At 38.5% G+C, this 23,720-nt stretch overlaps 1 protein-coding gene across 1 annotated transcript; it reads left to right on the top strand.

Moving 5' to 3' along the window:
• The first annotated feature begins 21,424 nt into the window (after window positions 1-21,424).
• Window positions 21,425-23,222, top strand: LOC128286820 (uncharacterized). The gene is made up of 3 exons (XM_053024542.1): window positions 21,425-21,757; window positions 22,979-22,996; window positions 23,097-23,222. Exons 1-3 carry the CDS (start codon window positions 21,425-21,427, stop codon window positions 23,220-23,222), a joined length of 477 nt encoding a protein of 158 aa, XP_052880502.1.
• Window positions 23,223-23,720: the final 498 nt, after the last annotated feature.

Raw genomic sequence — 23,720 nt, 5'->3', positions numbered from 1 at the left:
CTCCATTGCTTTGGCTCTCGGTTTTCTAGATTTCGCTCAATAGCAATCGGATTCGGGATCGTTGAAGTCGAAGTCATCCACACTATCAAGCCCCCATTTTGGTATAAATTCTTGGTTGAACTTGAAATGGCATGTATAGGACTACCCTTGTTGGTTTAAATATGTTATGATGTATATGTATGCGGCCATGCGAAAATGGCTCGTAATAGTGAAGTATCAACTTAAACTATTTGCGGTTTGTATATATATATATGGTGTCATGATGTGACTATGAATTGGAAATGGGAATGTTGGTCACATGATCAGCCATTGGCATGGTTAAAATGATCATATGTGGACCTATGTAAGGCAAGACTAGTTGGTTCATGGAGACTACAAAATAGGTAAGACCTACCTTAAAACAGATGCTGCCAGCTGCAGTAACGTGAATGTGAAAAATCACCAAAATTTGTAGGAATGGTATTAAATAGTGAATCAGCTATGTAAATGAACATTGATGAGTCTATTTTCATATGGAAGAAACGAAATGGTCATAGGAGTTACATGTTAAGAGATATTAAAGCTATTGTGAGACAGGGCCAGAACGGTTTCTGGGTTCCCTGTCGCAACTTTAAAATTTACTATAAATTATCCAGAAATAATTAGGAGACATACCTTATATGTACAGATTCCATTTTGAGTCTAGTTTCATTAGAAACAAACGGCACCAGCATTAAAGCCCTGTACAGAGAGATATTCAAGTTATACCGCGCGAAGGTCAGAGCAGTCGATCCCTGTAACATGGGTGACTTTAACTAATAAACTGTACCAATTGGCCCGACCAAAATTCTAGAAATAAATCCATGGATGGATATATGAGTCTAAATTCAGGGAAAATTTACGAAACCAGTTTCCGAGTTTTGAAACTCAAGATATGATTTTTAAGGCGACAGTGACGCAGTTTTTTCAGCCTGACTGGAAATGTCCAATGAATGGGCAAAACAAGTGAACTTGGCTTGCTAACCCCTCGTGTCCGACACCGGCGATGGTCTCGGGTTCGGGGTGTTACAGCGCACCAGTATTGTTTGTGAAAAAGAAGGATGGAAGCATGAGGTTGTGCATCGACTACCGTCAACTCAATAAAGTGACGATAAAGAATAAATATCCGTTGCCACGAATTGACGATCTGTTTGATCAATTAAAGGGAGCCTCGGTGTTTTCAAAGATAGATTTGAGGTCGGGATACTATCAGTTGAGGGTCCGAGAATCGGACATACCCAAAACCGCTTTTAGAACAAGGTACGGTCACTACGAATTCTTGGTGATGCCGTTTGGGCTCACTAATGCCCCTGCGGTGTTTATGGATTTAATGAATAGAATTTTCAGGCCATACTTGGATCGGTTCGTAGTTGTATTTATCGATGACATTTTGGTCTATTCGAGAGATGAAACTGAACATGCTGAACACCTAAGGCTAGTGTTGCAAATCTTACGAGATAAGCAGTTATACGCAAAGTTCAGTAAATGTGAATTTTGGTTGAAAGAGGTTAGCTTTTTGGGGCACGTGGTGTCCGCATCGGGTGTCAGGGTGGACCCGAACAAAATTTCGGCCATAGTCAATTGGAAACCTCCAAGGAATGTTACCGAAGTTAGGAGCTTTTTGGGGCTTGCCGGTTACTACCGACGGTTTGTAAAAGGATTCTCGATGATAGCCACACCCATGACAAAACTGCTTCAGAAAGATGTCAAATTTGAATGGACGGAAAAGTGTCAGAAAAGTTTCGACCAATTGAAAACCCATTTGACGAAAGCTCGGTTCTAGTACAGCCCGAATCTGGCAAAGAGTTTGTCATCTATAGTGATGCCTCCCTACTTGGGTTAGGTTGCGTATTGATGCAAGAAGGTCGAGTTGTGGCCTATGCGTCGAGACAATTAAAGCCACATGAGAAAAATTATCCAACCCATGATCTCGAATTGGCTGCCATCGTATTCGCCTTAAAGATATGGCGACATTACTTATTTGGTGAGAAGTGCCATGTGTATTCGGATCACAAAAGTCTCAAATATTTGATGACTCGAGAGACTTAAATCTGCGACAAAGACGATGGCTCGAGTTGTTAAAAGATTATGAACTCGTCATTGATTATCACCCGGAAAGGCTAATGTGGTTGCGGATGCCTTAAGTCGAAATCTTTGTTTGCTTTTCTGAGCGATGAATGTACACTTGTCTATTCTACCCGACAATGTGTTAGTCGCCGAATTAAAGGCCAAACCATTGTTGGCTCATCAAATTCGGGAAGCTCGAAAGTTGATGAGGAGTTGCTTGCAAACGGATTTGAGTGTGTTCTGAACAAGGAATCAGAGTTTCAAATTGATGATGACGATTGTTTGAGGTTCAGAAGTCGTGTGTGTGTTCCAAAGAATTCGAAACTTATTTCGATAATTCTAACTGAAGCCCATTGTAGCCGAATGGCAATCCACCCGGGGAGTACGAAGATGTACAACGATTTGAAACGCCAATTTTGGTGGCCGGTATGAAACGAGACATTTCTAAATTTGTTTCAAGGTGTCCGATATGTCAACAAGTGAAAGCGGAACATCAAGTGCCATCGGGATTACTTGACCGATCACGATACCCAGTGGAAATGGGATCGAGTCACCATGGACTTTGTATCCGGACCGCCATTGTCGGCGAGTAAGAAGGATGCGATCTGGGTTGTTGTTGATAGATTGACTAAGTCGGCTCATTTTATCCCTGTCCGCACGGATTTTTCACTCGATAAATTGGCAGAATTATACATCTCCCAAATTGTTCGATTGCATGGGGTGCCTATTTCTATCGTGTCGGATAGAGACCCAAGATTTACGTTGCGATTTTGGAAGAAATTGCAAGAGGCTTGGGGTACCAAGCTGCATTTTAGCACCGCTTTTCATCCCCAAACCGATGGTCAATCCGAACGGATAATTCAAATACTCAAGGATATGTTGAGATGTTGCATCCTTGAGTTTAGTGGTTCATGGGAACGGTATTTACCTTTGATTGAATTCGCCTACAACAATAGTTTTCAATCAAGTATTAAGATGGCGCCTTACGAGGCTTTATACGATCGTAAATGCCGTACCCCATTATTCTGGTGAACTTAGTGAAAGTAAAATCTTCGGTTGATTTGATTAAGGATGCCGAGCGAAAGTTCGAGTAATTCGTGAAAGTTTGAAAGTCGCCGGATCGCCAAAAGTCGTATCGGATTTGAGAAGAAAAGACATTGAATATCGGGTTGGAGACAAGGTATTTCTCAAAGTCTCACCGTGGAAGAAGGTGCTTAGATTTGGCCGTAAGGGCAAATTGAGTCCGAGGTTCATCGGTCCATATGAGATATCCGAACGAGTCGGTCCAGTCGCGTATCGTTTGATTTTGCCCCCTGAGCTCGAAAAGATTCACAATGTTTTTCATGTCTCGATGCTTCGACGATATAGGTCTGATCCATCGCACGTAATTGCTCCATCTGAGATTGAGATTCAGCCTAATTTGAGCTATGAAGAGGAACTGGTTCGCATTATGAGGCGTGAAGTAAAAGAGTTGCGCAATTAACCCTAGACGGGATGTGGTTTCGGGACCACAAAATCGAGGCATAAAAATAATTTAAAATTTATTTTGATGCCTATGATATGTGTTAAATTGTGTGTGACATTTTTGATGATTTGATTTAGTGTTATAAAGGTGAATTTCACTAGAAAGGACTTGTGTGAAAAAAATTTAGAAATGTGCTAGGCAATTGTAAGGTGGCCTATTAATACATGTGGGAAAATAGTTGTCCTTGCATGTCAAATAACCCACTTCCTAAGGTGAGTGGTAAGCCATGACAAGGTTATGGGCAAGGAACATGTTTCCAACATGTTTTGCTAATGGTTGATGTTAGAATTGTTATTATATTGGTGTTGTAGGAAGAGAAACAAAAAAAGTGTGTGTGTGTGGTTACCCTCCCCATTGCCGTGTATTGAACAAGGAAAACAAAAAAAAGAAAATTTTTGCTCATTCTATTCTCCATTGCCGTGACTTGAAGGAGGAAGAAGAAGGATTTCTTTTGTGCATGATTCGCTTGGTTGATGCTTAGGAGGAGGTAAGCACTTTGAAATCCTTGGAAATTTAGATATAAACGAGGTGATTAGTTCAAGTTCTATTCATCCCATGGATTAAATTTGGGTGTTTGGAGGCTTGGTATTTGGCCAAGTAGTTGAAGCTCTTGGTACATATACTTTTAAATGGAGGTTGAAATTTGGTTGTTCATGGGGAAGGGGGTGCCGAATGTGGCCAATGAAAGGCCTTGATGAACTATATATGTGGCTTGGGTTTATGATATTCGGTTAAGGGATATTGTGCTAGCAAGGTTGGTTTAATATATACATGTAAGTTACTTTGTATTTGATGTTTAGAAAAAAATAGTGAAAGGCAAAGTTAATGATGTTGGATAAATTTTAGTAGAGTTGTGCTTAGGCATTCGGTCATTGATGAGCATTGTTGTAACCTAGTTGTAGTTGCAACTCCTAATCTTGAGATGGAATTTGTACACATACGTTAAGTAAATGGTTAGGGCGAATGGGACTATGTGTTTGAAAGAATAAAATCGATACTATAATTGCTAGTATAAGTATTGACCATTCAATCAAGGGTATAGGTGATGTTAGACCAATTTTAGCACATTCGGCTATATAAGTATACCCAATTATGATATTACCTTTGATTGTATGAAATCAACTAAAATGGGTGGTTAGTAAGGATGGTTATCTAATATACGAATATGTATACGTGTATGTACGATTGGATTATTGATAGAATAGTAAATTGCATAAGGCTATTGGCGAATAGCCAAGAACATAAGGTAGCAAGATAAAATTTTACCATGTCGTTCGCATGTTATATTATCATTAGAATGTGGATACCAACATATGTACCCAAGCGATTGAATGAGTTGATTTATTTGTTTAAGCTCAAGATCCTAAAGAGAGGCGCCCAACAAAGGGAAATCGAAGGTCAACGAGTAGCCGACTTGGAATTATTTGCCCAACACTAGGTAAGTCATTAAGCACATATGGTTGATATTGCTTAAATGATTGGAAAATCTATGAAATTGTGTTTAATGGAATGCTATATATGTATAAATGAAATTGTATGTGTATGGAGTGAGGATAATTGTTGAATGTAAAAGAAATAGTGGAATGTGTAGAAAGTTTGCTTCCGGCACTGTGTGTGCGGGCAATACGTGTGTATGGTGACGAGATTGGTACTAAGTGTGCGTGCTGGAAATATAAGGCACTAAGTGTGCATGCTGGAAAAATATGACACTATGTGTGCAAGCTGGAAAAATACTGCAAGACTTTGGGTGTGCGAGCTCGGAGGGTATGGCATCGTGTGTGCGGGCTTAATTGCGTGGCACTAAGTGTGCGAAATCGAGTATTAAGCACTGTGTGTGCATACTCTATATATATGGAGGGTGTGTCTCCATCGAGTTGAGTATGGACAGCGGATCGGGTAAGTACCTCGAGCTCATGACGAATAGAGAATACGTTCATGCTTGGGGTTGAATTTGGTAAGCCTTAAATCTATGTGATGATTGAAATTGTATGGTTGTGCTGGAAAATGAGTTAATGTGTAAAAATGTTTGATTATCTTGTTGTGTAGAATATGAAATGTGGATGTATGACTTGGTACGAGATTGGACCGAAAGGTCCGAGGTATTATGGTATAGATTCGATATGGATGAGTACCTAGCCTCGTTTGTTGTACATGTTGTAGTAACTTTATCGGTGGATTGATGAATGCTTATGACTTCTTGAGTTGTAAACTCACTCGGTGTTTTTCTTGTCACCCATTTTAGGTCTCTCGGACTCGTATTGTTTGCGTGATCGGGACCGTCGTTGAAGTCATCACACCGACTGAAATCTTGTGGTATTGTTTTCGTTGTTGAAGAACATTTGGCATGTATAGGCTATTATATTTTGTCGAATTGTGGATTGTAAACTTTAAGCCATGTGAAAATGGCCTATGTGGTCGTCGAGTGGGATGCTAGAACCTATAGTCACGAGTCTTAGAAACTCTAATTTTGATATGGTGCCCATAATTTGTGTCATGTATGATGGATGATTAAGGCCAAGGAAAGATTCATGAAATTGGCATAGTCTACTGCAGTAACTGTTGCGGACAGCAGCAGTGAGATGAGATTGAAAAATCACTAAAAATAGTAGAAGTAGAATTAAATAGTGAGTAAATTATGAAATTGAACCTTGATGAATCTATTTTATATGGACGAAACAAAACGACCATATGAGCAGTATACTGAGAAATATTAAAGTTCTCGTGAGACAGGGCCAGAACGGTTTCTGGGTCCCCTGTCGCGACTTTGAAAATTTACCATAAATTATCCAGAAATAATTAGGAGTCATTCCTTATATGTACAGATTCCATTTTGAGTCTAGTTTCATTAGAAATAAACGGCACCAGTATTAAAGCCCTGTACAGAGAGATATTCAAGTTGTAACGCGCGAAGGTCAGAGCAGTCGATCCCTGTAACATGGGTGACTTTAACTAATAAACTGTACCAATTGGCCCGACCAAAAATTCTTGAAATAAATACATGGATGGGTATGTGAGTCTAAATTCATGGAAAATTTACGAAACCAGTTTCCGAGTTTTGAAACTCGAGATATGATTTTTAAGGCGATGGTGACGCAGTTTTCCAGCTTGACTGGTAATGTCAAATTGGTTGGTACCTTGAGAGGATTTGGCCGTTAACCCCTCGTGTCTGACACCGGCGACGGTCACGAGTTAGGGGTGTTACAGCCCTAGTGGAAAAGCTTAGAAAATATAGGGCTGAAGAGTTTAGAGCTAAGGTTGATAATGATGCTGAACGAGCTGAGTTCTGGCTCGAGAATACTGTCGAGTTTTGGATGAATTGTCATGTACACCCAAGGAATGCTTGAAGCATGTTGTATCTCTTCTGAAAGATACAACATATCATTGGTGGAAGATAGTATCCTGAATGGTGCCGAAGGAAGACATTACATGGGAGTTCTTCCAAGCTGAATTTTAAAAGAAATACATCAGTCAAAGATTTTTAGACTTGAAGCGAAAGGAGTTCCTAGAACTCAAACAAGGAAATAAGACTATGTCAAAGTACGAATGGGAATTTATGAGGTTAAGTCGGTATGCAACGGAGTGGGTCCAATCAGAGATAGAAATGTGTAAGCGCTTCGAGGAAGGCTTGAATGAGGAAATTAAAGTGTTGATCGGGATCCTTGAGATATGAGAGTTTGTCGCATTAGCTGATCAGGCTGAAGAGATAAATAATGAAAGAAAGCAAGCTAAGAGAAAGGCTCAAGTTTCGAGTAAGAGGTCTAGTGGCAGAGCACACTCCTTCCCCACAAAGAAATCGAGAAGTCACCAAGAATGTTCCACTTCATCAGTAAGATATTTGGGTAGAGCAAGAAGCTCCAAGCGACATAATCGGAAGTCTTCTTTCCCTATGGTAACTAGTGTGGGAAGCGTAGATGACCAAAAGTCGAAGTGTAAAAGTTGTAACAAATTTCACTTAAGAAAGTGTCGAATGAAGAGTGGTGTGTGTTTTAGATGTGGGTCTCTTGACCATTTTCTCAGAGACTGCCCAGAGCAAGCTAATAAAAGGGTTGAATTAGCTCCACAGTCGAATGCTCCAATTGCTCGACGCAGACCTTTGAGACATCCTAAAAGTGCAACTAGCAGTCGAACTATTACCAAGGATGCTATTGGAAAATTAGAGGCTCAACCACCGGCAAGAACTTATGCAATACGCACTCAAGAGGAAGCCTCTGCCCCTGATGTCATCACTGGTACTTTTTCTATTTATAATACTCGTGTCATTGCCTTAATTGACCCAGGGTCAACCCATTTGTACATTTTCATGACATTGGCTTCTAGTTTGAATATGTTAGTAGAACCTACAGAATTTGTGATTAAGGTGTCAAACCCTCTAGGCAACTCAGTCCTAGCTGATAAAGTCTGTAAGAATTATCCCTTGACGATTCAAAGTCATTGTTTTCCGGCTAACCTTATTCTATTGCCATTCGATGGGTTTGATGTAATACTTGGCATGGATTGGTTAGCTGTGCATGATGTGATTGTAAATTGTGGTAGCAAGTTATTCAATTGAAATGCTGAGATGGTGAGATTCTCCGGATTGAGTTAAGCGAGTTGGATACTCCACCAGTTAGGATTACCTTAATGATGGCTCAAAGGTATATGATAAAAGGGTATGAAGCCCACCCTGCTTTTGTGTTGAATACTAAAGAATCTGAGTTGAAAATGGAATCGATACTGATAGTATACGAGTATCCGGATGTGTTTCTAAAAGAGCTACCCGGATTACATCCCGTTAGAGAAGTAGAGTTTGGTATTGAACTGGTGCCTAGGACAGCTCCTATTTCTATTGCTCCATGTAGGATGGCACCGACCGAGCTGAAAGAATTAAAAGTACAGTTGTACAGTTGCAAGAACTGACGGATAAAGGTTTTATAAGATCGATTTTCTCGGTGCTCCGATATTACTTGTAAAGAAGAAAGATAGCTCTATGAATCTATGTATAGACTACCGACAACTCAACAAGGTAACTATCAAGAACAAGTATCCATTGTTGAGGATTGATGATCTGTTTGATCAATTGAGGGGAGCCACTGTGGTTTCTAAGATAGACCTGAGATCTGGCTACTACCAGTTGCAAGTTAAAGAGTAGGACGTGCCTAAGACCATTTTCAGGATGACGTATGGTGATTTCTAGTTCCTGGTCATGCCTTTTGGTCTAACGCACTCCCCAGCTGTGTTTATGGACTTAATGAATCATGCTTTTTGACCATACTGAGACAAGTTTGTCGTTGTGTTTATTGATGATATCTTGATTTATTCCAAGGACAAGACTGAGCATGAGAAAAATTTGAGAACGGTTTTACAGATCTTATGGATAAACAATTGTATGCTGAATTTAGCAAGAGTGAGTTTTGGCTTCGAGAGGTTGGATTCTTCAGTCACATTGTGTCCGGTGATGGCATCCGAGTTGACCCAAATAAAATATCTGCTATTATTGAGTGGAAGCCGCCAAAGAACGTAACTGAGGTTAGAAACTTTTTGGGCTTAGTCGGTTACTATCGACACTTCGTAAAACGGTTTTTGATGATTGCAAATCCTTTGACGAGGCTGCTGCAAAAATATGTTAAATTTGAATGGTCTGAGAAGTGTCAGCAGAGTTTCAAAAAATTAAAGATGCTGCTAATCGAAGCTCCAGTTTTAGTACAACCCGAGCCGGGAAAGGAATTTGTGGTCTTTAGTGATGCGTCCTTAAATGGACTGGGTTGCATGCTTATGCAAGAAGGAAAACTAATAGCATATGCTTCGAGGCAACTATAGGCGCACGAGAAAAATTATCCAACACACGACTAGGAGCTAGCTGCCATTGTATTTGCCTTGAATATTTAAAGACACCATTTGTATAGCGAAATTTGCCGTATATTCACAGATTACAAGAGTTTGAAATATTTTATGACTTAAAAAGAATAGAATCTAAGACAAGGAAGATGGCTAGAGCTGATTAATGATTATGAAATGATTATTGACTACCATCCGGGAAAGGCGAATGTGGTCGCAGATGAACTAAGCAGAAAATCCTTGTTTGCTTTGAGAGCCTTGAACATGCAGTTGGCCTTGTTAGATGATGGTTTAGTTTTGGCAGAGTTAAAAGACAGACCGATGTTTCTACAAGAAATTTGTGCAGGTCAAATCAATGATAGCGATTTACAAGCCAAGAGAACTCAATATAGGACAGGCAGCGAATTAGATTTCTAGATTGGTCCCGATGGTTGTTTGATGTACAAAGACAATATCTGTGTACCGAGAGATGACAAGCTTATTCAAAGAATTTTGCAAGAGGCACATGATAGCCGTTTGTCTATTCATTTGGGAAGTACCAAGATGTACAACAATTTGAAGAAAATGTATTGATGGAATGGCATGAAAAGAGATATCTTCAAATTTGTATCGAAATGCTTGATATATCAACAAGTCAAAGCTAAACACCAAGTACCTTCAGGTTTATTATAGCCCGTAATGGTTCCCAAATGGAAATGGGACAGGATTACTATGGATTTTGTGACAGGATTACTGTTAACACCAAAGAAGAAAGATGCCATTTGGGTTATAGTTGATAGACTAACAAAGTCGGCTCACTTTATTCCTGTGCAGAAAGATTTCTCTGATAACAGATTGGCCAACTTGTACTTATCCAAGATTGTGAGATTACACGGGGCACCGTTATCGATTATTTCGAACAGGGACCCAAGATTCACTTCTAGATTTTGGAAGAAGCTGCAAGAAGCCTTGAGTTTTAGTACAACATTCCACCCACAGATAGATGGTCAGTCTAAATGGACGATTCAGACTCTCGAGGACATGTTAAGGTGTTGTGTCCTTGAACTTCAAGGCAGTTGGGAAAAAATATTTACCATTGGTAGAATTCGCCTACAACAACAGTTTCCAGACGAGTTTAAAAATTGCACCTTAGGAGGCATTGTATGGCCGAAATTGTCGAACACCATTGTACTGAGAGAACTCAAGGAGCACCAAATTCATGAAGTTGATTTGATTAAGGAAACTAAAGAAAAGGTTAAAGTGATACGTGATTTGTAACACCCCAAACCCGGCCCAGACGTTATGGCCGAATCTGACGTGCCACATTGGAGTTGAAAAACCCACGTTCCGTTTTTAGTGTTTTAAAATCATATATTTTGTTGAGTTAACAAAGTGTATGGAAACCGGGCACCGTGTAGGTATCAAGAGAGAGGAGGTGAGCCATGAAGGTCGCTTAAGTACCAAGCTCTTTGATTGGATCCAATCTAGACATGCCCACAACCATAACCACACTTTTTATATCGAGTTCTAAATTTGTTTAAGTGAACGACTTTGATAAATCGATTAATCGTGGTGTTGAAATTTTTTGAAAACAAGTATCGTTTTGAAAACACGTCCTAAGTCTAGCCCATTTGAATAATTATCAACCAATTTTAAAGTTGTTAAAATTAAAATAATCTGAAAAGAAATAAAAGGAAAGTTAGAATGGCCTTATTGCAACCCAAAATAAATAATAATTAAAGGAAATTAAATGAAAACCAACGCTTATTTAAAGGTCCAAAGACAATCACCGTAGCCCTCTGAATCCCTTAAGCCCAAGTCCCCACATCAAGGCTCACACCAAGGTTAAGGAAAGGGGTGAGTTTGGAAACTCATGTGCAACAAGCCCCTTTCGAGCCCAAACCAATAATGACTGTTGGGTCTAAGCCCAAATCCAATCTCAAACATGTCTTGGGCCATAGCCCTTTTCATATTTCATATTTCATAACACTGGGCAAGCCTTTTCAAATTTCATATTCTTGGGCAAGCCTTTTTATCAGAAAGCGGTATGGCCCATAGGCCCATTTCAATATCACATATAATGTCAATGAAAGAATGCAACCCATTTGGGAGACTACTCAACCCACCATCCGCTACTCTCCACCGTACCAACCAACACACCATGTGGGATTAACTCGACCCACCCCGCCATAACTCTCCTTTGGCAAGATAGTGCTTTATCATATCTTGGAGGCCTAGCCTCTTTTAACAAGCGGGCAAAGCCCTTTTAATAAGCAGGGCATAAGCCCTTTAATAAGCGGGGCATAAGCCCTTTTGATAACTAGGGCATAAGCCCTTTTGATAAGCAGGGCATAAGCCATTTAATAAGCGGGGCATAAGCCCTTTTCACTTCCTCCATTCATATAAAACCCAACCCAATGCATTTATGATTACATCATGTGCATATCATACATATCATGTGCATATCATACATGTCATGTGCATATCATACATACCATGTTTATCAGAATCCCATGTATTAAAATCATACATAAACCCTAGGGGTATAATGGTCATTTTTACCTAGGGGCAAAACGGTCATTTTCATGTTATAGGGGTAATCTTGTAATTTTACCAAAAATTAGGGTTTCCATGTTCATTAACGGTGACAAACAATTCATGGGTGCATACAGTGATTCTGGCCCATTTTTAGCGAAAACGAGTTATTGGGCCAAAAAACCCACGATGGGCCCTACTCGGTGATTTTGTCATCTAGGCCCATTTAGCCTATATCCATAATAGTATTAATAGTTTTAACAGGCAATTTAACAGATTTCCGTTTTCTAGCAATTTTACCCAAATGGGCTCGAAAGCCTATTAGGCCCTATTTCAGCCCCTCGAGGCCCAACTTACCGTGAACGCCAAAAACACGTCCTTACCATTTCCATCGTTCTCAATCATCGTCTCATCGATTCTAACTAACTAGTGAGCGTTCGCTTGCTCACAAGTCCTCGAAATGCCAGAATTTTGGCATTTCGGCTTTTCGGCATTTTATCGCTTTAAGCTATGAAAAAGGGTTCGTTACACACTTGATTTGCAATATTCCTTGACGAGATCACCTATGCGATTTCTCCTATAATCAACCACTTATAGATTAGACCATGTTATTATTAAACCAAATCGAAAACTACCTATTATCATCACTTACACATTCGGCCACCATCCACAACGGCCCTTGGGTTCATACCTTTGCCAAAGTTGATGACTAGATTTAGTCACTCTGATGATTCAAGCTTTTCACACACTCCTCGATCTGTAGCCTTTAATCCTCACTAGCACCAACAAACCAAATAACACCAAAAACCCTTTTAGCCTTAGTTGACAGAGGGGTTTTTAGCTTTTCTTAAACCACAAGATACATATGGAAAGAAGGTTCGAATACTTACCAAGAGATCTACTCGTTGAAGAACGTTCCAAATACCTTCCTACCCATATCCGTTGTAGAATCCAACTTAAACGTATGCGTGAAAATAGATCTAAATATTAATTCCCAAATCACTAAAATATGAAGCTTTCGGCTTTTCAGAAAATATTAATCTAAGCTATTACGAGGGTTAGTACACACCTGTTACGGGTTGAAGTTGAAATGTTTCCAAAATCAATCACCTACGATAACCACTACCTGTCACTCAAACTTAACTAATCTAATATCAATATATGTAAATCCTAAGCACATCAGTCATACAAAACATAAGGGCATATTCGTCATTTTACCATACAGGGGTATTACGGTCACTTTACCCTATAGGGGTTTTACGGTCTTTTTACCTAATAGGGGTATTTTAGTCATTTCATCCTACAAGGGTGTTTTGGTAAATCTACAAACTAAGGGTATTTCAGTAATTTTGTAAACCAATGGTATTTCTATAATTTTTAGAAAGTCAAGGGTATTTCTGTAACTTTGTAAATCAGGGGTATTTTGGTAATTTTACAAATTGAGGGTATTTCGGTAATTTCACAAACCAAGGGTATTTTGGTAATTTTACAAACTAGGGGTATTTTAGTAATTTTGCAAATCGAGGGTAAAACAGTAATTCTGTAAATCAAGGGTAAAACAGTAATTTTATAAATTAAGGGTAAAACGGTAATTCTGTAAATCGAGGGTAAAATGGTAATTCTATAAGTCGAGGGTAAAACGATAATTATGTAAATCAGGGGTAAAACGGTAATTATATAAATCGGGGGTAAAACGGTAATTCTGTAAATCGGGGGTACTTTGGTAATTTTACAAGTCGAAAGTATTTCAGTAATTTTACAAATCGAGGGTATTTCAGTATTTTTACAAACTAAGGGTATTTCGGTAATTTTAGTAAACTAAAGTATTCTAAACATGGATAACAATACTAATGGCTCTAAAGCCCATTCTCGGCCCAAATGGGCCCACACGCTCGTGTGGCCCTTTTAGCCCAAATCTAGCTACAAATATTAGATTCACCTAGCCTAGCCCAATATTTACTACACAATCAAACAACTTATCCAATTGGGCTGTGAGGCCCATTAAGCCCACATGACCCTTTCGCCCATCGCGCCAAGTAGCCATCCTACACTAGAGTAGTAAGAAATACACACCGATAGGAGACTGGAGTTAATCCACGCTCGAGCACTCTTAGCCGACGCCCAACCCAAACGAGCACGCCATACAAATGAAAGGGATCACCAAGAAAGGTACATTTACTCTCTTCATGGTTCCTCTATTTAAAGCCGACTTCACAACCACTCTTATATTAGCTTCGATGTGGGATCCTTCAACATTAGAGTTTAAATTCAACACCAACTCTTGCCGCCTGTTAGCAAAATAAATGCTCCTTGCTTGCCATGGGATTGAACACATGCCTCCCCTTAAATGCTCCACAAGCTACTTGCCACTAAGCCACAAGGCTTTTTGTGTCATATTTTATCCCCAATTAATTATAAGGTCTAAAGGCCAAAGTCCAGGTTCCCTTTAAAAAACCCAAAATAAATTGCAAGAGCCAAGGCTTGAACCCAGGCTCCCATACAACCTGAATGACGCCACAACCACTAGACTACAAGCTTCCTTGTGTCATTTATTTAACACAATAATATAAAAACCCTCATCCAAGCATCCAGGTTTTTTTTTTTTCACTTAATACCAAAATTTTTACTAAAGCCCAAGTTTGAACCCAAGATTTCTCCAACACTTCTCAAAGCCATTAACCACTAAAGCAAACATTTAATTGTGTCCTTTCATTGCACAATTAAATACCTATATACAACCTCCTTACGGACCCCCACTCAAGGCCCAATACTTCTAGGCCCAAATTCGGGGTGTTACATGATTGTTTAAAAGATGCATCGAATAGGCAAAATTCATATGCTGATTTGAAAATAAAAGAGATTGAATTTCAAGTTAGAGAAAAAGTGTTCTTGAAAGTATCCCGATGGAAAAAGGTCTTTAGATTTGGTCGAAAAGGCAAACTGAGTCCAAGGTTTATTGGACCCTACGAGATTACAGAGAAAATTAGACCGTTAGCCTATTGTTTAGCATTGCCACCCGAATTGGAAAAGATTCATGATGTATCCATGTATCCATGTTGTGACGATATCGATCAGACCCCTCCCATGTGATTTCACCTACGGAAGTTGAAATTAGATCGGACATGACTTATACCGATCAAGATTGTGGCTCGAGAAGTCAAACAATTGAGGAATAAGGATATAGCCTTGGTGAAAGTCTTATGGCATAGACACGGAGTAGAAAAGGCCACTTGGGAACCTAAAGAAACCATGAGAAGTTAATATCGGAACCTATTTGTTGGTAAGACTTTCGAGGATGAAAATCCCTAAAGAGGAGAAATGTAACATCCTGAATTAGGGCTTTGTCGGAATAGTAGTTTTGGGACCACAAATTTGACATTAAAATATTTATTTATGATCATTATGAGATCTAGGATATGAAAATAAGCATGTGTTAAAGATTCATGAAGAAATTCTGTGTGTAAGGTGTCCAATTGGAAATTACAGACCAAATTGAATACATTGCAAAACTTGGATTCTAGAAGCAATTTGTAAGGTATTGCTTTGGAATATTAATTAGAGGTCTTTAAAGAGTAATTTGCCCAATTTCTAAGTTTTTGGACAAAAATGGGCATACATGGAAAATTTTGGAAGTTTAGTAAGGAAGGGCATTTTGATCATTTGGTAATAAACTAAATAAAAAGGGAAAAATCAAGCTAAAATCAGCTCATTTTCTTCTCTATGCTGCCAAAATTCTAAAGGTATCCATAGCTAAGGTTTCCAACATTTTCAAGCTCAGCAGTAAGTGCTCCCTAGCCCCGTTTTTAACGTTCTTCGTATTTTTTAGATCCTCGTAACATGCTCTCTCTATTTCTACCCATATTTCAAGCTAGGGTTCATGTTCAAAAATTTACCCATGCATGAGATGTTTGTGTTTTGATGATTTATGGAGGAATATAAGGGTTTAAAGGATGATAAACAACCTCTGCTAAGTAGATTTTCATGGAAATGGCTTAATAGACCATTTTGTAAAAGTTGTGAAAATAGGTAGAAATATGTGAAATGAAAGAAAATGTGGGCTGCTATAGGTAAGAAAAATATTCGACTAGGCTTGGGTAACTTAGAAATTTCATGCATTTCAATATACGAGCCTTAGGACTAAATTGTAAAAGTGTGAAATTGGTCATTTTGTCCCAGGGTGAGTTTTTTAAATCCTAAAATGAAAAATGTGATGTACCCGAGGAACCAATTTTGGAGGTCGACCACCAGGTAAGTTCGTATAACTCGAAGTAAACTCTTAATATACTTAAATATGCATGGTTTTGAATGTATGAAAAATTGCATGATAATCCATGAAATGTGGTAGTGTAATTGAAAAGATGATAAACGTCCCGGTTGAAATAGAAAGACAAATTTGATGGATAAATTATGGCTTACTGACATGAGATCCTGCATGTGTTGCAGAAAAGGATTTAGCCCGGACGGGTAAGCCAGTAATCTCAAAATGGAAAGGATCTATCTCGGACAGTTGTTCCTTGAGTGATTGAGGCTCTCGAAGAATATGGGTGCATTAAGGATTTAGCTTGAACGGGTAATCCGATTTGAGGACTAAATTTAGTCTAGACCGGCAATTCAGATATTAGCTTATGAGAGCAATTGTCATTAAAAGGGATTTAGCCTGGACTAGTAATCCTGACATTGCTTTATGAGTTACTACTACGGGAGATTTAGCCTGGACTGGTAATCTTGCCCTAAGATATAAGGTTCACAGGAGTACGTACTCGAGATGATCACTTGTATGACTTGAGGTATATGGCTATCCATCGAGATTTTCGAGAAAGTTCAATGGGATTAACATGATAAATAAAGAATGGAAATATTGAATTGATGATCTCATCTAAGACTAATGACATGATGTATTGTTATGAAACTAACTTGATGATTAAGTGCATGTGATAGGGAAACTGTTTCACGCTTGATGGAATTATTGCGTAAATATGGTTGTATGCTAATTAACCGGTAATTTCACTTTCCAGTTATCCAGACTTACTAAGCATATAAATGCTCACCCCCTTCTCTTTTCCCTATCTTACAGAGCTCGTGGACTCCTAAAGATTGGAAGACGGTTGAGGAATCAACACACTATAAACTTGTCTGCTTTGGTATATAGATACTTTCATTTTGTTTAATGGCATGTATAGGATTTTTGGTTATTTTGTTATATGTGTCTTTTGGCTAGCCAATGTAAGGGCCTAAATGGTATACTTATTCTTTTGTATATGGCCATGAGATATGTCTCATATTGATATAGGTTGTAAACCTACCAATGATGCATGTTTATGTTTAATTGTTTCATGAGATGTGATGATGAGGGTTATCATGAATGAATGATTGAAATGGAACCTAATAATTTGAGAGTGGACATAGCATATAATGGTATATGGTTACAACATGACCTAAATGTAAAATGTGCTATGCTAATCCCTAATAGAAAATGGATAACTTAGAATGTACTAAACCAATGAGATGAGGTTGACATGCAATTAGGTTATGTTAAGGTTGTTTAAGAGTATGATTAAGCCATGTTAAATACCATTGAAGTCTTTAAGTTTGTAGGGACGATAGAGGGTAACCAAAGGCTTGGTAAATAGCCCTTGGTTCACACAGGCATGTGTCCAGGCCATATGTGACACACGGGTAGCCCCATGGGTGTGTTGTCTGGCCATGTGTCCCCTGCACCTAAAATTTTGGGTCAGATTGCATGGTAGTAAACACATAGGTAGAGACACCACCATGTGTCTTAGTCAGTGGAGGACACGACCTAGCACACGGGCGTGTGCCTTGGCCATGTGCCTCAAAATGAGTGATGACATCATAAAAAGAATGTCTAGATTTTTGGACACGAGTGATGACACCAGCGTGTCTAGGCTGTGTGGGGGACACGGGCCAGGGACACAGGCATATACTTGGCCATGTGAAAACCCCTATAGGTTTGAAATGGAAAATAAATCCAGATAATTCAACATGGGTGAAACACACAGGCGTGTCCCTAAGCACACGGGCGTGTGCTTTGCCTCCACACGGGCGTGTGAGGCATAACCCTAGTAATTTAACTAAAATTTTCTATAGTTCTCAATTTAGTTTCGGTTCACTTTTAATGTATGTTTTGGGCCTCGTAGGTCCATAATCGGGATGCTATGATGTTTTTTGATCGGTTTTAAATTATAACAAAATTTTATAACCCGTACTTTCCAGAAATATTCGAGTATGTGTCTAGTAATGCCTCGTACCTTATCCCGGTCTTAGGTACGGGTAAGGGGTGTTACATATAATGGTCTAAAATAGCTTTATTGGTGGTATGGTATGAAATGAAACATTCCTGACTTTGTTTCGTAATGTTTAGTCTGTCAGCAAGTAAAAGCCAAGCATCAGGTACCATCTGGATTACTTCAGTCGATCACGATACCAGAGTGGAAATGGGACAAAGTCACGATGGATTTTGTATCTGGTTTTCTATTGACACTGAGCAAGAAAGATGTAATCTAGGTTTTTATGGATAGATTGACTAAGTCGGCTCATTTTGTTCCGGTTCGCACAGATTACTCGCTTGATAAGCTAGTTGAATTGTATGTTTCTCAGATTATGAGATTATATGGAGTAACTATTTCTATTGTTTCGGATACAGATCTAAGGTTTACATCGTGGTTTTGGAAGAAACTGCAAGATGCTCTAGGTATGAAATTACATTTCAGCACTGCTTTCCATCTATAAACAAATGGTCAATCTGAATGAATCATTCAGATCCTTAAGGATATGTTGAGATGTTGCATTCTCAAGTTTGAAGGTACGTAGGAATGATATTACCTCTGATTGAATTTGCGTACAATAATAACTTTCAATCAAGTATCAAAATGGAACCCTACGAGGCTTTCTACGGTCGTAAATGTCGAACACCATTATATTGGACGAGCTCAGTCAAAACAAGATACACGAAGTCGATTTGATTAGAGAGACTGAACAGAAAGTAAAAGTGATCCGCAAAAGTTTGAAAACAACGTCAGATCATCAGAAATCATGTGCTGACTTGAAACAAAAAGATATAGAGTTTCAAACTGGGGGCAAAGTAGTTTTGAAAGCCTCACCGTGGAAGAAAATACTCAGATTCAGTCATAAAGGCAAATTGAGTCTGAGATTTATTGGGCCGTATGAGATTATAAAGTGTATCGAGCCAGTTGCTTATAGACTGTTGTTGCCACCTAAGTTAGAAAAGATGCATAATGTATTCCATGTTTTGATGCTTCATAGATACCGATCTGATCCCTCACATGTGATTAATTCATTAAAGATTGAGATTAAATCTGATATAACATATGAGGAAGAACTGATTCGCATTCTGGCTCGCAAGGTTAAGGAAATGAAAAATAAGAAAATCCCGTTAGTGAAAGTACTGTGGCATAAACACGGAGTAGAAGAGGCAATGTTGGAGCCAGGAGATGCAATGAAAGAAATTTATCCGAACCTATTCACCGGTAAGATTCTTAGGGATGAAAATCCCTAAGGGGGAGAGTTGTAACAGCCCGATTTAGACCCTATTCAGAATGGTGGTGTCAAGACCATGAATCTGAGTCAGAAAAATATTTAAAAATTATTTTCTATTTTTATTATATGTGTGAAATTTTTGTGTTTTAATTTTGTCATTTGAATGCCGATTTAATAAAAAGGTCTTAATCGCGTAAAATGTAAAAATGACTAGATAATTGTGTAAGTGTCAAATTGTTATTGTTCCTTTATTATGGAGGCCTTAAAATGAAATTAGGCCATTTAATTATAGCATGGATGGTTGTGGACAACCATTATAAAGTTATGATATTAAATTGTAAATGTTAGTATGGTAAATTATGAAATAATATATGTTATAATAAAACATAATTAAAAGCCATGTAATTGTGTTCACATTTTTTTGATCGAAACTTGAAAAAGAAATAAAAGAAATAAAGCTTAGGGTATTCAGCCATTGTTAAGCTTGATTAAGGTATGTATCCAGTTCGATTTTTGATAATTTTTACGTTTTTAAGATCATTGCAGTGTAATGTACGAAGCCCATGCTTGAATTTCTAATTTTGATGAATATTTTGAGTTATGCCATTGATGAATAATTTAGTTTTGTGATGTTAGTTGATGAATTAAGAAAGATATGTTTTGGATTATTATGTTTTGTACTGGAATTTTTGATGATTTTGAGTAATTAGGACTAAATTGCAAAAATAATAAATTGAGAGACTAAAATTTGAAATAAATGAAATGTATGGACTTGTATGAACATGGGTAGTGTTCGGCCTAAGCATCGTGTGTGCAAATTTTGCATGTTTTGTGTTTTGTAAAATTTGGACTAAATTGTAAAAAATGTGAAATGCAAGGGGTAAAATGATAATTTTCCCATTTATGTGTTTTTGGACTAAATTGAGTGAAATTATGTTTGAATATGATTAATTTTAATAAGCTTAGACCAAGAACCAAAGAACTCAGATTTGGAACGGGGGAAAACCAAAGTTGCCGATTAGTTGTCCCGTTCCGATTACTATTGTTTGAGGTAAGTTTATAAGCAAATAGATGTTATTTATTTGATTAAATACAAACTATATATGCTAAAATGTATAATGAGATAATATATATATGATAGTCAAATGTGAATATTTTTGAAAGCTATGTACGAGTTTGATTCGATCAAGTTACGACGTGTGGAAGCCCTGTACGAACCTTAGGAATAACTAGGATACATATGTCATGACATAGGATCTCCGATATGTATTCTCGAGAAAGACTACATCTGGGACGTTGGCATCGATATGTGATTATGTGTAAGACCCTGTTTTGAATAGTGGCATCAAAATTTGATTGCAAACCTGTCTGGGATAGTGGCATCGATATGTGATTGCATGTAAGACCACGTCTAAGACGTTGCCATTGTACGATATATGTGATTATTCGAGTATCTTATTCAATTTCGAATGGTTTAATAGGCAATGAAAAGTTGTGATTGAATGTGTAAAATGAGCTAAAGTTATCAGGTATGTGATAGCTTATTTCCTATTTGAAATAAGGTAATTAGTTACATAATATGTGTTGCAAATCATATATGATGTAAATAAAAAATGTATGTATTTATAAAAAAAGTACATTCGGCCAAAGGTTAAGTATAGTGATATCATGTTAAGATGCTGTGTAATTGATTTTTGAGGCATTTGGGAATACTACTTGCCGTTGGCAGAGTTCTCTTACAACAACTGTTATCAGTCCAGTATTTAGATGGAACCGCACGAGGCGTTATATGGTCGTAGGTGTCGTACTCCTACCTGTTGGACTGAACTTGGTGAGTGGCAAGTTTTGGAGCCAGAGTTAGTTTCTGATACTGAAGAAAATGTAAAGTTAATTCGAGATCGGTTAAAAGAAGAAACTGTTAAGTAGAAATCATATGCAGAATTAAAGTATAAAGAGATCGAGTACTCTATGGGGGATTATGTCTTTCTTAACGTCTCACCGTGGAAGAAAATCATAAGATTTGGACGGAAGGGCAAGCTTAGCCCTAAGTATATCGGGCCTTACTGGATTCTAAAACGAGTGGGACGAGTTACCTATCAGCTTGAGTTGCCTCTAGATTTAGATAGGATTCATGATGTGTTCCAAGTCTCCATGCTGAGGCATTATCGCTCTGATCCCATGCATATTGTGTCAGTTGAGGAAATTGAGGTTAGGTCTGATTTGACTTTCGAGGAAGGACCGGTGCAGATACTGGATAATGAAGTTAATGTGGTGATAAGGAAATCTGTTCCATTGGTCAAGGTGCTTTGGCGTAATCATGGTTCAAAGGAAGCCACGTGGGAGCGTGAAGAGGCGATGCAACAGCAATACCCTCACTAATTCTGATCAGGTAAATTTCGAGGTCGAAATTTCTTTAAGGGGGTAGAGTTGTAATGCCCCAAAAATTTAGGGTATTTTTTTTTTGCAAGCTTGGATGTAAATATCATGTTTGCTTTGTTGGTCAAGTAATCTGGGTGTTTGGGGGTTTTTAGAAAGCCTGGATTCTAGTATGGCCTTTGGCAAAATTTTGATTTTTGCTATTTTGGAAACCTGGATGTTAGCTTATAGAGCATATATTAAGTTGTGTTTGTTTTGTGACACAAGAGATCTTGTGGCTTGGTGGCAAGTGGCGTGACTGCGCATGGTGAAAACAGGAGTTCGAATCCCATGGTTAGCAAGGGGATTTTATTTTCCTACTTGGGTGGCAAGTCTTTATGGTGGATTCGAACTCTGTGGAGTAGTTGTAGGCTTGGTAAAAGGGGGAGAGTATAATGGGATACGATGTTGGTTGTTGGGGATTTGGAGGTGGAAAATGTGGAGAGATAAAAAATCATGGAGTAGGAGAGGGGAAGATTTGTAGCCGAATTGGGGAATTTGATTGTGCAAACTCGGCTAGGGAACTCATTTTGTGCTTTTTCGGCAATTTGTGAGTTTGTAGGAGTTCTCTGACATTTCGGGTTTTGTTCTTTTGACGTTTCTGGCTTCTTTTCTTCTTAGTGTCATTTTCACAAGTGACCATTTGGACTCTTTTACTTTTGTCGACATTGTCTTCAGGTTACATTCTTGTTATGTTACCGAATTCCCCATTCTGAACTTCTTATTTACCTTTTTTACTGTTTCTTTTCTTTTCAAGATAGCCTGATATAGTCTCTTTTGTTTTTCTCTCTAAGTCATTTCAATCTTTCTTTCATTTTTCTCTGAGCCGACCATTTCTTCTTCTTCTTCTCTTTCAGTTTCTTGTCTGCCACTCGTTGTTGTGGGATTGTTTTAGTATGCTGGAGTGTGGTGGCATCAGTTTCATAAATATTTTGGTAATCGGTAAGTACTCGTAAGATCCCCTTTTTCTATTTGGTCAATCCTGTATGTATTCAATTTGTTTATTGAAACTTTGCTTTTGGGGAATCCGAATGTTATGTTTTCCTTTTATCTATGCTAATTTAAATTCTTATTTGTTCTACGTGGTGCATTATGCGATGGTTCTAGGGATCTCAGTGGAGTAAGGTAATCGTGAGGCCTTAGACCTTTCTATCTCTCATTGTTCATTTAAGGTAAACTCAACACCTTGTTTTAGGTATTGACCGAATACTCAAATGGGTTATAGGGAAATATTCTTTTAACAAGAAACCATTATGGTGCAGTTGATCACCAAGGTGCAAGGATTGTTTTGGCCGTCGATTTTGGAGGGATTAGTCCAGATCATCTAATCGTGGTAGGTGATGACTGTTAGATCGTGGTCTTAGTTATTGGGAATATTAGCAATTGTAAGATTGAATAATTAATTAGGATGATGTAGGTTGGTGTTCAAGGGGTGATTCGTAGGCTTTCGCGAACAGGTGTGTAATCGTACACCACTCAATTACTGTCAAAGCCAAAAGAGGTATGTAATCATACCCCTGTTAAATTGTGATTCGGCAAAAGCCGAAAAGCTGAAATGCCAAAACATCGGCATTTGAGGCCTCACGAGCGTGCGAACGCACATGGGGCAATCTGAACCCACAAACCGTGGGCGATAGGATAAGGAGGACACAACGTGTGTTTCCGTGGACTTGGCCCGTTATAGGCCTCGATAGGTCAAAATAGGCCGTGTGGGCTCAATGGGCTTATGGGCCCCACACGGGTAGAATCCTTGGTAAGAGAAAGTTAATGGATTGGACTATGAGGCTCGCACTATCGTGTCTGAATTTGGGCTAGATGGGCCACATGAGCGTGTTGGCCCACTTGGGCC

Source organism: Gossypium arboreum, chromosome 13, assembly GCF_025698485.1.
Source record: "Gossypium arboreum isolate Shixiya-1 chromosome 13, ASM2569848v2, whole genome shotgun sequence".
In the NCBI taxonomy this organism is placed as follows: domain Eukaryota; kingdom Viridiplantae; phylum Streptophyta; class Magnoliopsida; order Malvales; family Malvaceae; genus Gossypium; species Gossypium arboreum.
The sequence above is the reverse complement of the archived record's forward strand: the minus strand, read 5'-3'. Positions and strand labels throughout refer to the sequence as shown.